This window comes from Sceloporus occidentalis, unplaced genomic scaffold, assembly GCF_023333645.1.
Source record: "Sceloporus occidentalis isolate IW3139 unplaced genomic scaffold, rSceOcc1.0.p SCAF_8, whole genome shotgun sequence".
Classification (NCBI taxonomy): Eukaryota; Metazoa; Chordata; class Lepidosauria; order Squamata; family Phrynosomatidae; genus Sceloporus; species Sceloporus occidentalis.
In genome coordinates, this window is record NW_028316988.1 from 48435377 (window position 1) to 48451574 (window position 16198).

The window sequence follows — 16198 nt, forward strand, 5'->3', positions numbered from 1 at the left end:
TTGAATGCTGGATTAGGACACTGGGAGAGTGTTTTTCTGGGATCCCAGGAGCTTATAGGAAATAACCACAGTACAAGGCAGGATGAAGTCTCACTCACTAATTAATTATTATCTGCTATTAATGCTGACTTTGCTCACAGCAGAGTCAGCATTAATTTATTCTACTGCTGGAAAGTTCAGGAATCAGTCATGGGAAGGAAAAAAGAGATGAAAGTACAGCTCTTAATGAGACAAAGGCTCTTTAATTACGTGGCACTGTCCTCTGACAACCCAGAGGTTTAGCATAAATAGCAAAGACATTTAAGTATGCTGGACGTGAACAGTTTTGTAACATCGAAAGGTCTGACACCATTTGACTTTTGCTGATAGAAGAATATTTGGAAAAACGATAGCTCATCTGGTGGAACCAACTCTTTATAGCTGCCGTGAGTACAGAGGATCTGAAAGGTTTATCAGCTATCAAGATATTAAACAGAGGATAAAACAAAACCATGTAGGGAAACAGGTCTGTTAACAGCTTTTATTCAGGAGACAGAGGTGAAATCCTGAGTAGAATAGACCCACTGAATCAACTGGATTTAGTTGTGTATTGACTCTCAGTTAAAAAAAAGATGGATTGAATGAGTCTAATCCTGCTGGATGTAACCAACAGGATTCCAGCCATAAGCTTTGCCAGTTTGGGCCATTCCAAATGTTTTGGACTACAACATCCATCAATTCTGACAATTAGACAAGCAGAGTGGGGCCGATGGAGGTTGTAGTCCAACAGATCTGGAAAAATGTCATGTTGGCCCCTTCCTTTCATGCTTGCTTGCCGGCTTCACAGAGAGAAACAGTTGGTCTTCCTTTATGAGAAAAAAAGGATGTTAGACTAACTAGATCCACAATTGGCATTATCCAGCAGGGATTGTCGCACATTGCAGATTCTGTTAGCCTTGTTTATTTCTGTTATGACTCGCAGATTAGATTGTATGGATTTATGTTTTTTTCTTTTTTGAAAAAAAACCCTTCTGCATTGTTTTAAAGAAACATTTCCTACCTTACACTACACCTTCTATACCTGCCTGCTCTAAAATAGATCTCATTTAATTCAGTGGGACTTACTTCCAAGTAAATATGCTTCGATCTGTAATCCAAACATATAATGAGTGTCTGGAATTCAAAGTTACACTTTCCTAAACATCAAAAAGTGGCTTCAGATGGGTTTTATCAAGATGAAAACTACAATGGGAAGATGTCATGGTACAGGACCTGAAAGCTTTTTCTCTCATCATGGTCTGGAAGAAAAATTCCCTCCTGAAAACTGCTGTTCGTCTCCGGAGAGACACCTCCATTAGAATCAAAAGTAGCTTTCCTCCTAACACAGCTACCCCACTTCTCAGCCAGAAATAGTTTTCCAGTTACTTTAATATTCTTCATACAATACAAAACTGCTGCTATCAAAAAATATACAGGCAATGTGGTTCATTTATTTTGAGCATGTTCTGACGCTAGATCCTGCTTCACTGTGTTCCAGGTGGCTGAAAGTTCCCCAGGGAGATCAAAGACAGGTTTATCATTACTAGGCCATTTGCTGAGTGTCACAACCTAAAATTTCCATCCGCAGTGCAATGTGCTTATTCCAGAGGACTGGGTGTATCCTCAAATACTGAACAAAAATGGGAGAGTCCAGGAAATTTATCACTGGGTTGAGATGGTCTTGATTTCCCTGGAAAATCTGAAAAGCAGAGAGAGGAATAACAACTGTTATTTCGCCAGTCTTCTTGGGGGTAGAGACTAGAGAGCTTGGAAAGTTACTTGAAAAAAGTTTTTGACATTACAATTACTGTTCCAAACTCTCAAGAATCAGTTGCAGTTCTTACATATCACCTGTTGCATTCTCATTATTCAAAGTCAGTTACCTTTAAAAATACCAGCGGAATGCTACAAGTTGCTAGCCTTTGGTACAAAACACACTGAGCCCAGTAAGGCAGCTAGTTATTACAGAGGAGTTGTGTTAGCCACCACTCAGTTATAACCATAATATAACTTAGGGCCTGAACAGACAGGCCAAAATAAAGCTGCTTCAGGCCACTATGGAAGTGTTCTGATTAAATGATGCATGCATCCTAAGAAGCCAGAAGCCATGACAAAGTTCTGCTCTGCTCCACTCTGATTCTGATAAGGTGGCATATGATGACTGTATTGTGTTGTGTGGGTTTATATATATTTCTTTAATCAAAACATTCTTGTACTTTTTAAGAAACCTCAGTCCACTATTTATTTATTTATACCACGACATAAGAAAACAAATGGGCCCTTGCAGAGAGGCCAAAATTAAGCTGCTTCAGGTCACTTTTGAGGTATGCTGTTTAAATGACACACACATCTTAAGAGGCCAGAAGCTGCGCCAAAGCTGCGCTCTAGTCCTTAGGACTGGACCGTGGCTTTGGCGCAACTTCTGGACTCTTAGGACGCATGCAGCATTTAAACAGCATACTTCCAAAGTGACCCAAAGCAGCTTTATTTTGGCCTCTCTCTACAGGCTAAAATAAGATTTTCATCCGTCAGTCCCCCACCACAATATTTGCACCTTGAACAACACAAAGAACTCATCATTGGCTCACACCGTAAAGGAAATCCTGAGATAAAGTTTGCAAACATTACTTTTATGGACTTCCACTTCGTATCTCAAAAAGTAGGCCCCGTTCAACACTGACACTGCATTTTCTTGCAGTCTGATAAATGGTATTACCTTCTCTCTTCCGTCTTGCAAAACAGGATTCCAACGTGTGCCATCCTGGCTTCCTGAGAGAGAAAATTCCTTCACAAACATTTTGGTGAAGACAGACTTTGCCCCTTGGGTCACCACCCCTGTCACTCGCATGGTCTTCAGAAAGTTCACCTGAAGCCACTCTGCTGTGCTATCCACCTGTGGAACAGAAAGAGATGCCTTCAACATAAGCAGCCTTGGATTCCATGAAATTATCCCTTTCTTTTGGCAATTAGATAACATGGGCCTCAAAGAGAAAATAAAATCATCACCACCCCAGTCATAGCAGGGATTTTATTTCTGTACTTTATATCAATTTCTGAGAAACATAATCAGAAGGGTGCTGTTGTCCTCATGTTCTCTTGGTGCTAATCTCTTGGGGAACATAATGTTGGGATAGACAGTTGGCTCCACTAGGATTTTTGTTATGGTCTTAACTACCAACCTGAGCCCAATAATATCAGAAAGCTGAGGCTGAGAGAGAGTGACTTGCCTAAGGTTACCAAGTGGGTTTCCATGGCTGAGTGGGGATTTGAACCCTAGTCTCCAGAGTCATAGTCCAATGCTCAAATCAGTACCATGCTGGCTCCCAAAAAGTGAGATATAAAGCAGTATATATAGCTGCTTTGTCCCCACCCCATCCCTTTTTATTGACAGGGAAAACCTGTCCATGGCCTTGCAACTGCGCAAACTCCCAGGTGTGAAACATCACTGCTGGGCCAGTAACACAATTGGTGGTCAGGTGTTGTCAGTGTCCCTTCCTCCGTCTCACTATTCCCAATCAGTCTAATTCCCTATTGTTTTTCCCAGTCACACAACTGAGAAGAGATGTGGTGATGGCTTCTTGAAGTGGTATGTTCCCATTCTTTTTTACTAATATAACTGTTGTGAGAATAGGTCTCATGTGGTAAAGTGGTAAGAGGAAGGCCATGGCAAACTCTCTCTGAAAGCTGGTATTTATAGAAGTTATAGCCTAAAATATATGGAAGGCACCAGGTTGCCTAGCCCTGATTCAGGCTTCTATCTTGCTTCCTACCATAATTTACCTTTGGTCTCCAAGCATTGGTTCTACCATTCAAGTTAAGCCTGGCTTGAAAGGGAGACCAAGTGGAGAACACATTGTCAATGTAGGAAGAGGCGGAGATATGTTCATCGAAGATGGCTTTGCTTTCCATTCCCAGTGGTGTGGAGCAACCTAAGAGAGAAAAGAGAGACAGGAGATATGATCTTACACTCTTTACCAGCTCTGTTCCTATTGAGAGAGGTCCTCAATTTCTAAAGTGACCCTTTGATCCCTAGGCAGATCTGCAAGGCAACACATTTAATGATGTCAACAACTCCTGGACAATTTTCCAAGTGCTAAGACAGTTACACAGTCATATAAATAATATGAAATTATGAATTAGTACCTTACTAAAGTGCAAAGATATAACTCTGAACACTAAAGTGAGGATAATCCAAGCCATTGTTTTCCCCATCACCATGTATGGATGTGAGAGCTGGATAGCGAAGAAAGCTGATAGAAAGAAAATCAGCTCATCCAAGATGTGGTGCTGGAGAAGAGTGCTGAGAATACTGTGGGCAGCCAACAAGACAAACAAATAGGTACTAGAACAGATTAAGCCTGAACTCTACCATAAACCAGGATGACTAAATTGAGATTGTCATATTTTCACTACATCACAAGAAGCAAGATTCATTAGAAAAGACAAAAGATGCTGGAGATCAGGGTTGAATCCTCCATTCAGCTATGAAAGCCCACTGGGCAAGTCCCTGTATCTCATCCTTTGGCAAGTCACACTGTCATCTGAATAAATCTTGCCAAAAAATTCCATTATAGGTGTCTATTAGGGTTGTCAAAAGTCAGAAATGACTGCAAGGCACATAGAAGCAACAATTATCTTTTCCTGTTTTTAATTCTATTCCTTCCCCATTCCTTTTTCCTTTTATGTAGTCTTTTTTATGATATACATCTGAGTGCAGGTATTGTATTGTTTTTATTGTTTTATGCAGAAGGACTCAACCTTTCTCTCCCAATGGGCAAATATTATCTTCAGTAACAGACAGAATATGCCAGTTAGCGGAAACAAAAGCAAGAGGTTATTATTCATAGACCAAGCACATAAGCTTTCTATGGATATTTGGCTGGACATTGTGAGAACAGAATGCTGGGCTAGATATGCACTACTGGCTGCTCATCCCTTTTGAGGACCAATTCAAGGTACCTGTATTGACTTATAAATCAGAGAATAGGAAAGCTGTGGCCATCTAAATCTCCAAATGTACAACTCACAGACGTCCCAGCTGGCATACCATTGTGGGAGTTGTAATCTAAAACATCTGGAAGGCCAAACAATCTCCTCCATTCAGCAACTTTCCATTTCCTGACAATTCAAGGCCAAAACCTGAGACCCTTGTGATATGAGTATGAATCCTTCTAAGACACACAAAGGCAGAGGTAGACAAGGTTTTGGAAGCATGGCGGAACTAGTTTCTAGGGCAGCAGATTGCTGAAACAGGCGTGCAAGGAATCCAAGTAAATGGCTCCAGAATCTGGTAAAAAAAAAACTCATCCAAGATATAGCAACAAGCAGTGAAAACTCCATTTTTGATTATCAGGCAGGCAGCAAAATGTGCCAAGTAACTGCAGTGCTTTCTTCCATCCCACACAGTCTTACCTATATGACACATAAAGGTTTTGCTCCCACACAGCGTTGTGAATTTGCACTTTTCAATTGTATCTCACACAACCTTACATACATGTAAGGCTGGTTAAAATAAATGATCTTTAAATTCAGCTCTTTAAAAAAAAATGTAAAATAAGACTTTTAGGAATTTAAATCAGATTTTTGTAAAATTGCCCAGGTAAACATTTCATCATTAATGCTACCATAAACCTTTTTAGTTACAGCGTATGAATATATTAAAAGTGGTTTATGGAGACAGGGATGACCTGATCAATGCTATTCTGTGGGTGGTGTACATGAAAGGCATGCTAGCTTCCATTCTCTGCATTAATGAAGTGAATTTGTGAGCCTGTATTTCTCAAATCCAAACATAATTGTTCAGGTAAGCAGTTAAAAGAACACGAATATGTTTTGTTAATGTTATATTTTGTTTTTAAAAATCCTGTTCTTTGCAAAGTATAGGAGAAATCTGGATTAGATATGGGATGCCTCCTGCCTGTCATAACATTCGTTTTTAAAAAGTTTCACCTCCGGTTCGGGGGAAAGGGCAGTGTGATAAACTCCTTAGACTAGGATCCTATTCACACTAAACAATTCTAGTGCTACTTTCCACTTTGACTGCAATGCCAACAACCCATGGCATCCTGGGATTTGAAGTGTAGGGAGAGGCATTCTACTGTCTCACCAAACTACAAGCCCCAGCATTCCAATGGATGGAATCATGGCAGTTAAAATGGAATTGTAGCACTATAATTGTGTAACCCTATCCCCCACCCCTGTCATAAATTATTTTGGGACCTGTGTAGTTTAGGGGACATCTGCCACCTGCATTACAGATCATGCATATGGATAGTGGTGGATTTTGAAGGTTCCTCCCAAGGCTCTAATTCTATGGTTTTGTGACTTCAAAAGATGAAAGCTCTCATTGACGTACTGTTCAGGTCACAGCCAATGAGTTCCATACGTAACGTGTTGCGGATGTTGTAGTGCGTTGGGTGGAGGCGGATATAGCGGGCCACAATAGGAGGGTCAAGGAAATTGTCTTTCACACCAGTTGAACCCACATTTCCAAAGAATATCTGCAGGCAAGAAGAAAGAAGCAGTTGCTTCATATGATGGTACAAATGGAAGTTGTGATCACAAGCTAAGTAAAACTCGCAGGGAATTTTCATTCTGTAGTTTAGTCCTGATTTCCTGACCTCTGCTTTGCCCTTCTGCATGCCTTCCTTTATCTTCACTTCTGGGTGCTAAAACTTTGCAAGTTACCTCTAAAATCTCATCAGTTGTTTTTGCTGTTTTAGTTATTTATTGCCAGTTGCTTTCCCAATAACGGGACACAATCAGCAGTGTGCAAATTATTAAAATCAGTACAGATTAAAAACACACAAAAGCATCAGCATATACGTATACATATATGTTATTTAAAAAAAACAATTACCCAAACTATAGCATTAAAACTGCTTAAAATTAATTAAAGATTGATATAATAAATTGACAAAACCATTAAATAAACAAAACCAGGGAGATTCTAATTGGAGAGTCTGCACTGAGCAAGTGGTTGGACTATATGGCCTATAAAGCCCCTTCCAACTCTGTGATTCTTTGACCTACATTTCTTGAATTGTGACATTTTTCTTTCACTGGTGGACTTTTTCTCCTTCTGTTTTCTCCTTTCTGATTAGAGGAGTGTTATCAAAAACATAAGTACTCACCATCTCAGAGCTGGTGGCATTGCCTTTATAACTCTTCCACCTCTCACCATCCAGGCTGTAGAAGATGACAAACTGAGAGATGTAGAGGTTAGACAACTTTTGACGAGCTCCTTGTGTCTTTATTCCATGGATAATCTTTGGATGTAGCAGATCCACCTGGACAACAACAAAAAATTATTTTTTAATGGAAGATGATCATGCTAGAGATACACATCGTCAAAGAGGACGGTACTGACCTAGGTAGACCAGCAGTCTATCTCAGCAAAAGGTAACCCTTTGTGCTTCTAGGAAGAACTATAGAAGCAATTCTTGGAAAGGTTTCTTTTTCAACCACAACCCCCAGAATCACCAGCAAGCGTGGCCAGAGCAAAATAATATTATTTCCTCATATTTTGTGAAAATATCAGGTTTCAAAGTCCCTCTGGATTTGTCTACAGTGGCATGCCTTATCATTTTATTTTATTTTATTTGCTTTCCTAGCCTGAAGAACAAGCAGATTGTTTGCAATACAGTGTGGGAATTGGTGCTTTGGCAGCAGAGGAAAAAAGTGTTTTAAATCACACAACTCTTTACCAATAATAAGCTGATCTGGGTGGACACAAAATCTTCAAGACAGAATGAGAAGACTCCTTGTGTGTCTTCTTGCATTTTGGTCAGCCCAGAGTGACTTTAAATGTATGACTGCTCATAATGACTTTGTGCTGGTCCAAGGTCAGATTAAGGCACGGTGAGACACTAAGTTTGATCAAGGTTATAGTGACCTATACAGCATTACTAAAAATATGCATTAAACCCTTTTTAAAAAGAGCTTGTATTAATGGGCCCCACATAACCTGAGGTCCTAAACTGTAGTTTATTGAACACAACTTTAGTCCTGCTCCCTTGTGCCATTTTGCTTTTGTTTGCACCTTCCATTTTAACTAGCCATAGTTCCATCAACATAGCAGCACTGTGTGAGAGTATTATTATTATTATTATTATTAGTAGTAGTAGTAGCAGTATTAAATTATCTGATGATGATGATGAGGAGGAGGAGGAGGAGGATAATGAGAGAGTCCTATTGGAGACTTATGTCTTCATAAGCAGACTTTCATCTGTCTGAACTAGAACTGAAAAATTCCATAAGGGCCACATCCAGTAAAGGCCTGCTGTTACATTACTACATAGGGGAACTGGCAAAATGATTGAAGCATACTGGGAGCTATATGTATTGGGATACAGCTAGGGAGTGCCAACACACATTATAGACCCTGCCGCTGTCCTGTTACACATCTTCACAATTCACTAACAGGGTTTCTTCCAACCTCTGTTGCGTAGCCAAGTATATGCAAAGGTATGTAACATAGATCCTGGGCTACTACTTCTCCAGAAAGAATTGGGTCTACTATTTTCATCGCTCATAGAAGAGAAGTAACGTTATTATTATTATTATTATTATTATTATTATTATTAACCTTTATTTATAAAGCGCTGTAAATTTACACAGCGCTGTACATACAATCTTTTTAATTGGACGGTTCCCTGCCCTCAGGCTTACAATCTAACAAGACACGACACAAAAGGAGAAGGGAGTGGTGGTGGGGAAGGGACCTCTCTAGTAGCATAATACATATAAAGTACATGGCAATACAGGAAATGATTCAATAAAACAGGCAACAAAAGAACATCAAATAGCAAGTGACAGTTATGCAATGCCTGAGAACGCTTCCCTGAACAGGATGGATACTGAATCCCTTTGAGGCTACCTTTACTTACTTGATTGAATTCCTTGGTTTAATTACTGGAGAACCTACCTGGATCCAGGATTTTTTTTCGGCTGTACTCCAAGCATTGATGGACCCAGATTTGTGCAGCCTGGACAAACTGGGGAGCCATTCACCTTTGCAAAATGGAGAAAAGCGGACTTTAGTAAAGAGGGATTTTGTAATGGCAGTCCCCAAAGTGGACTCTCAAAGGCTACGCTAGCAGAGTGCAACTCTGGGAGTTTCTATGATGAAGCTTGTAAGGCTCTGAGTGTGAGTCCTGGTTGTGGGCTACCATTCAAGGACCAGCTAACCTAAGTAAAAAGACACTCACCACAAGATAGATTTTAAGGTTATAAACTGGCCACATCAACTATGAACACACACACACCCTCCAGATGCAAACACAGTCTTTCAGGGGAAGCGTAACCCCATCCTGACTGATTGGCACACCTCCAAACCCAGATTACATTTCAACAATCAATGGTATTTAATGGCACTGAGAGCACCAGGAGGGAGACACACTCCTTGTCAATGCTCAGGTGAAGATAACACTCTCAGCTCCATATCCTGCTCTAAAGCCAGTTTGAAATGGGTCTAGAAAAGCTTTATCATCCAAGATGTAGATATTAATAGATAGACAGATGGAACTTGTAGCAGAAACAAGGATGCTATAAATGAATATTGCCATTCTTACCATGATGTCCTGAAGCTGTAATCTGAGAATCAGCAATGTATCCAGAAGCTAGGCCCAGAGGTGTTTGACACCCTAAAACCAAATGTTTCAAAAAAATATTAGCATTAAAAAAACCCTGAGATACGAATGCTTTAAAAATATATTCTGGATACAGGTCTACCCTTGGAATTCCAATGGAACATGCATTATATGTGATGGACGTGAAATTCAGCCTCAGTGTTTGGAATTCCTGATGTGACTCAGGATTAGAGATGGAAAATAATTTTGGTGGTTTCATAAAAATTATTGATTCTGCATCTCCCAAGAGATAATAATAATAATAATAATAATAATAATAATAATAATATGCTTTATTTATATTCCACCTTTTCCTTGTGGAATCAAGGCAGATTACAAAGCAAAGGGAGCATTTTGCTTTTGCACATTTGAGAGTTTTTTATTGGATACATTTCAGGGGAAAAATGCACATTAAACCATGTGTATGCTCTAAAGAGTAGTGTCATGTTCAGTTACTCACGTTGGTCATACACTAAGAACAGGGCACTCATTCCAGCCTGCTCATGCTCACCAACTGCACACTCTACCCGCCAAATCCCAGGATGGGATGGCTGCATTTCCACTGTCTCAAAGACTCCTGCAGCAAGAAAGAGAAGACAGAATTCATCAGTCACCTTTTTCTCTATCTGCAGGACATAAAGGGATGAGTAGTGTAGTGAGGGTTTTGAAATTACCAGAGACTAGGGGAAGAAACTTTATTTCTAAAAAAAGGGCACCTCTGCAGAACAAAATGACATTGTATGCAGAATCCTGATTCTGGTCTACAGAAATCAGTTTTGGCAGGGAGCGATTCTGAGCAGAAAAGGAAAGGTGGTGAAGAGGCAACAAGTAAACTTCTTGCAGATGTCTTTAATGTGTTGTTATGGAAGCCGCCTTGGGTCCTGATCTGGGAGAAAGGTGGCATTTAAATAAAGTAAATAAATAAAGTAAATAAATTATCAGTAGTGTTAAGCTCTGGGAGTGGGGATGTGATGTACTCTGGACATGGGGGCTACAGCTGCCACTGTCCCCCACCATCGTCTAGACTGGTTGGGGCTGATTGGAGTTGTAGTCTAAGACATCTGTATGCCATCAGGTTGCCTATACTTGTTTGCTTATTTTCTTAAGTTAACACAATATGGCTGAGACCCTAAGTTGGAGCACAGCTCTACCTGTGCACTTCCATGTCCTCCCCTTTGCAGTTGCCATGTTCTGGGATGGGCTGTTGTTCTTGTTTATTAGTGGGGAAGAGGAAAGGCAATTCAAACCATGGACTCAACTTGGAGGTGGAGAAATTGGGGAACATTCACAGATGTAGTTCTTACCCCAGAAGCCAAAAGCAGCATGTTCTGTATTGCCTACTCCATCCTCTTCCCATTAGTAAGATGCAGTAGCAACACCGCCCCTCGAGCTTGACAACTGCCATGGGGCTTGGGACAGAGCATAAAGGAAAGAGAATAGCCCCCTGCAATGCATCCAAAAAAGGGACTAGCAGGATGCCAGCCTATGAGTGTTGTTGTTTTTTAAAAAAACAACCCTCAGATCTTCTCTAAATCAGATGAGACTGGATGTGCACAGGGTAGTATGGCTATCATACCAAGAGCCATTCTTTTTCTCTCAAAGACTAACTATTCACAAGAGACTCCAGGGACAAATCCATTGTAGGCATGATAGTTAAATTTCCCGTTGACTCACTAGGGACCTTATCACACTAGATGAATCCCAGGCAGAAACGGGATTTAAAAGAAAAATATTTTTCAGATGACGTTTCTTCCAAAGAACAATAATGTGAAAATAAAGCAAATGGAAAGTCGACAAAAACGACACCTTTTTACTTTCGGGAAGTTCCCAAAAGTAAAAAGGTGCCATTTTTGTCAAGTTTCCACTCACTTTATTGTTGCATTATTGCTCTTTGGCACAAATGCATCTGAAAAATATCCTGTATTTGTGGGGGTTTTCTACTTTTAGAATCCCATTTCTGCAAGGGATTTGTCAAGTGTAATAAGGTCCTAGGAAGCCTTTGATCTGAATCTACTCTTGTCAGTCTTCCATCTGCAATATGGGGATGTGAAATGAGGATCTGGGCAAACCTCTGGCTGGAGCCAGCCTAGCATAGCCTTCAGAAAACTGTGAAAGTGGCTCTGTGGGAAATATAACCAAGAGGTTCCTGGTTGGGGGGGGGGAGATGAAACAGAGTTAGGAAGTCAAAAACAGGGTGTGTGAACTAACTAGGAGGAGGGGAATGAGGAAGATCTGAATTGGGTTTTGGGGAGCTGAGAGAGTTCAGGGAGAAGTGTTACTGTACTTCATTGAAAAAGAAGGGTTACTGGGTAATGTGTGTGTGGAATCATCATGAGATTAGATGTCTATTTTATTTGTTACAGAATAACCCTTTGCTGGTTTTATTTTCTACAAATTGTCTGACTGTTTTTATTTAGTTTTCTGAGCATGCTTTATTTCTATGTTCCCCCGTTACTACAATGGTCAGGCTGTTCCTACTGAGCGTATGCCTTTAAATCCAAAATTCAGGTATAAGGAAGCAAAAAGAGAGGTATATCCATCACTTTCCTGTCTTACCAGAGTAGAGGTTGTAGACCCCCATGTGGTACTCTTGATCATTTCTGATGGTGAAGACTTGTCCGTGGAAGTGGACAGAATGGATGTCCTCAGCATCACCTGCGTTCAGCAAGTACCATCTGAGCCTCTGATGTTGACCCATGACGAGCCCTGGCAATGTGTCTCTCACATAGCCATTGATAGCTGAAGGAGAGAAAGGGAGAGGAGGAGGGGAAAAGAAACAAGAAGAGGAAGAATGAAAACCTGAAGTGGGCAGGAAGGTCTCCTAAACTGGACAAGCAGCATAGAGGACAACTGATCTGTGTGATGGACCAGATGAAGAATGGAATCACTTACTCCTTACCACGGAACACTAGAATTTATGAGCATTCATTAAAATCAACTTGCACTACAAAACCCAGAGTCAAGTCGCAGAACAATAGAGCATCTAACAATAATTTGAATTAGTCTTATTTAAACAAGGTCTGATTCCCAAAGCCATGTCAATCTGAATTATATTTGTTGGTTCTAACTAGAGTAGAACTGTTGAATCAACTATTCAATTGCTATTCAATACTTCAACCCATAAGTACATTGTATTAATGCAATGCTTCTACTTTAGCTGGGACTAACAGTAAGATTCAGACCTATTTGGTTCCTTCGCTTGCCTCAGTACCAATTGTACTGGAAGTCTAAAAAGTGAAGAACAGGCAGGAGAGGTTAAAAGGAGGTTCTTACCATAGAATGAATGGTTTGTTCTCAAGACAGGATCGTCTCTACGGATTGAACATAGGGGTGGACAGGTTCTTTCAAGGTTCTCAACAAAATACCAGCTCTTCATCTCATCAAAGACCATGAATAGCAAAGAGAATTCCTGGATGGCCAGCTGCCGAACATGGGTAGAGCTCAGGACTCCAAGCTGACAGATAATCAGAGGCCCAATAAGACCAGAGTGCAGGTCTTTCTCCTAAGTTGGAAACAGGTAATGGGAGAAAAGATCAGTTGGAAGCAAGTATATCCACTCTTGACGTGAAGTTTCATTAACAGCACTCCAGAAATGATAGTTTACATCTCATTCAGTTTCTTAACAAGCCAATTTCAAACCATGGGTTGTTGGACTAGCCAATGATGGTTTTAAACAGGATCCCTGATTTGGACACAATACTAACTTGAACCTTTTTGAAATGGAATATAAACTCAGCTCATGTCTTGCTTCTTGCTCCATTAGACAAGAAAGGTAAGGAAGAAGCATGTAAGCCCCACATTTTTCTGGAGGGTGTCTGACGTTCTTCCAAGTAGCAAAAAACCACAAAGACCTTTTGCATGTTTTGGCCTACAGTCCCACAGTCTTTTGCCAATGGCCATGCTGGGTAAGAAGGTAAACCAAAAATATTTAATATTGCATGAGTGAACACAGCCACTAATGGACAAAATTACAAATGTTTTAATCTTTTCTTGTTTTCCAGTCTTTATGATATGTTTCTTTTCTTTTTTTGAAAAGAACCGTCAGAATAGATATTTCAGTTTAATATCTCCTCTATATAGATTAGAATTCTCACTGTTTCATCACTGAAACAAAACAGCTGCCAAAACAGCTGTTTTTGATGTCCCACATAAAACAGTGATACAGGGCTCATCCAAACAAGGGTGACTTCTCACATTGTAGCTCCATGGATTCTGCTGGTTGCTGCCAGTTCTTTGTCCACCAGTTCCATTTTTTTTAAAGAGCTGCTTGTAGTTATTTCTTGGATCTACACTAGAGCAAAGTTCTGGATTTTTTAAAGGAGGGGCATGGTTTGCTGAGGTGATCCTGTGGTTTGAAGAGCAAAATTTCTCCTGCTTTCTTTTTTAAATTTTCAAATTATAGTGCCAAATTTGCTAATGCACTATAACTAAGAAAAAATTAAAATAAAAAGAGAGGAGAAAAAGCGAAATAGAGTTTCCCTCCCTTTATACATTTTGGAATTAAAAAAAAAAAACACTCCACAGTGAAAATATAATGTTGCAGCTACTGCCAGGAATTGCCAAAAAATAGTCCAGGACAACAGAAATGTCATTTAGATATTTTTTAAAAAAATACCATGGAGAACTACAGCCAGAAACACTGCAACATCCTTACACCTTTGCCCCATTTGAAGGTGCTGACAGACAGCAATAGAGGAAAACATGCCTTTTCTACATACCAGATCCACACTGGAGAAGTATGCCCATGCTTTGCAGTCAAACTCACTGGCTGTAGGAGCCATCTGCTGCAACACTGTGATAGAATACTCTCGGATCTCGTTCGGCTGCACTTCTTCCCTCCAAGGCTGTCCTCTGTCCTCCATGTTCCCTTCATAAGGCAACAAGTTGGAATGGAAGGAGTAAGGGCGAGAAGCCATGTTCTTAAATGTCACCTGGGTGAGGGAAGGAACATACACCAAGGAGAGAATTAACCTTGAGGAGAACAAAGACCGAGCAAGACAAAGGACATTATCACATGGGGATAAGAAACAGGAGAGAAACAGAATGCTGTCTGGAATACTGTGTCCAGTTCTGGGCACCACAATTTAAAATGGATGCTGAGAAAAAAGTGTGTCCAGAGGAAGACCACCAAAATGGCGAAGGGTCTGGAAACCATGAAGCCCTATGAGGAACGGCTTAGGGAGCTGGGGATGTTTAGTCTGGAGAAGTGAAGTTTAAGAGGTGATATGATAACCCTGTTTAAATATTTGAAAGGATGTCACACTGAGGAGGGAGCAAGCTTGTTTTCTGCTGCTCCAGAGAATAGGGAGTTTATCACACGTGACAGACCTGGAGCAATGGATGCAAGCTATAGGAAAAGAGATTCCACCTCAACATTAAGAGGATCTTCCTGACAGTAAGGGCTGTTCGACAGTGGAACAAACTCCCTTGGAGTGTAGTGGAGTCTCCTTCCTTGGAGGTCTTTAAACAAAGGCTGGATGGCCATCTGTCAGGGATGCTTTGATTGTGATTTCCTGCATGACAGAATGGGGTTGGACTGGATTGCCCTTGTGGTCTCTTCCAACTAGGATTCTATGATTCTATGGTTCTGTGATTCTATGATTGCACAGTTGTATGAAGATTTTCACATAATGTCATGTTCATCCAGTACTTCTCCAGTAAATAGCTTGGAATACTCCTGTAACTTCTTATTAACAGGGAAACCCCATGAATGGTTTGCTGCTAGTGCTTCAATCACACTATAATGAAAGTGTGGAAGACTTCATTGCCTTTATAATTCATCAGTCATTCAACATTCACAATGTACTCACCTTATATGATTGTTATTCACAATTATTTAGTTAGTTGTTCATGAATTAATCCTTTCATCGGTCACCCAATAACAACAGTGGCATGGGCTGGAAAAAGCTGTAATAGGATATGCCCATCACTTTGAAAACTTATTTGAGTCAGAAAATAAATGAGTCTTCAAAGACATGTATGTGCATTCAAAGAATTGGACTGGTAGACAGGCATACACACACATACTGCCGCCTTAAACCGAAATTTTAAAAATAATATTATGTTTAAAAAGGCCCACTGCCACCAAAAGTCAGCATTAAAGTGGAACTGACGTTTCTCACTGGAAAATGGAGCAGATCAGTAGTGGGAAAAGGAGGTCATTAACAACCGAAGAGACCATTATCCTGATGTAACTGATTTATCTGCCTAGTGTGTTAAAACCCCAAATCTATATTAAAGCAATTCCTGTATTAGGCCAATACAAAAGTTAGATTTCTGTTACAAAGGGGTATGAATCTTCTCACTGCAAGACAGTCCTTGGAAATTGCACTATTTGCAGACTGGGACTTATTCAGTACAAAAAAAACCCCAACACAGCACATGTGGGTTTGCACAGAAAACAACATTTTCTGCACAGAAATGTACAGAAAAAATTATGTGCAAAAAAACTATACAATTTCCCCAAAAGACTGTATAGATTTCCCAAACTGTGGAATACTTGTCCCTCCAGGATCCTCCTTGCTATTTATATTTTAGAATATTCTTTGCCT

At 40.2% G+C, this 16198-nt stretch overlaps 1 protein-coding gene across 1 annotated transcript in view; it reads right to left on the minus strand.

Annotated features, from left to right (window-relative positions):
* Positions 1-214: 214 nt before the first annotated feature.
* LOC149308865 (coagulation factor VIII-like) overlaps positions 215-16198 on the minus strand; it is a 38900-nt gene continuing 22916 nt past the window's right edge. Inside the window, exons 16-26 of the mRNA XM_089536591.1 lie at positions 14366-14578; positions 12921-13149; positions 12204-12386; positions 10108-10224; positions 9591-9662; positions 8945-9030; positions 7152-7307; positions 6374-6518; positions 3799-3947; positions 2735-2911; positions 215-1717 (exon numbers count right to left, since the gene is read on the minus strand). Of these exons, the coding sequence (XP_089392717.1) occupies positions 1562-1717; positions 2735-2911; positions 3799-3947; positions 6374-6518; positions 7152-7307; positions 8945-9030; positions 9591-9662; positions 10108-10224; positions 12204-12386; positions 12921-13149; positions 14366-14578 (1683 nt within the window). The 3' untranslated portion in view covers positions 215-1561. The remainder of the gene's footprint in view (positions 1718-2734; positions 2912-3798; positions 3948-6373; positions 6519-7151; positions 7308-8944; positions 9031-9590; positions 9663-10107; positions 10225-12203; positions 12387-12920; positions 13150-14365; positions 14579-16198) is intronic.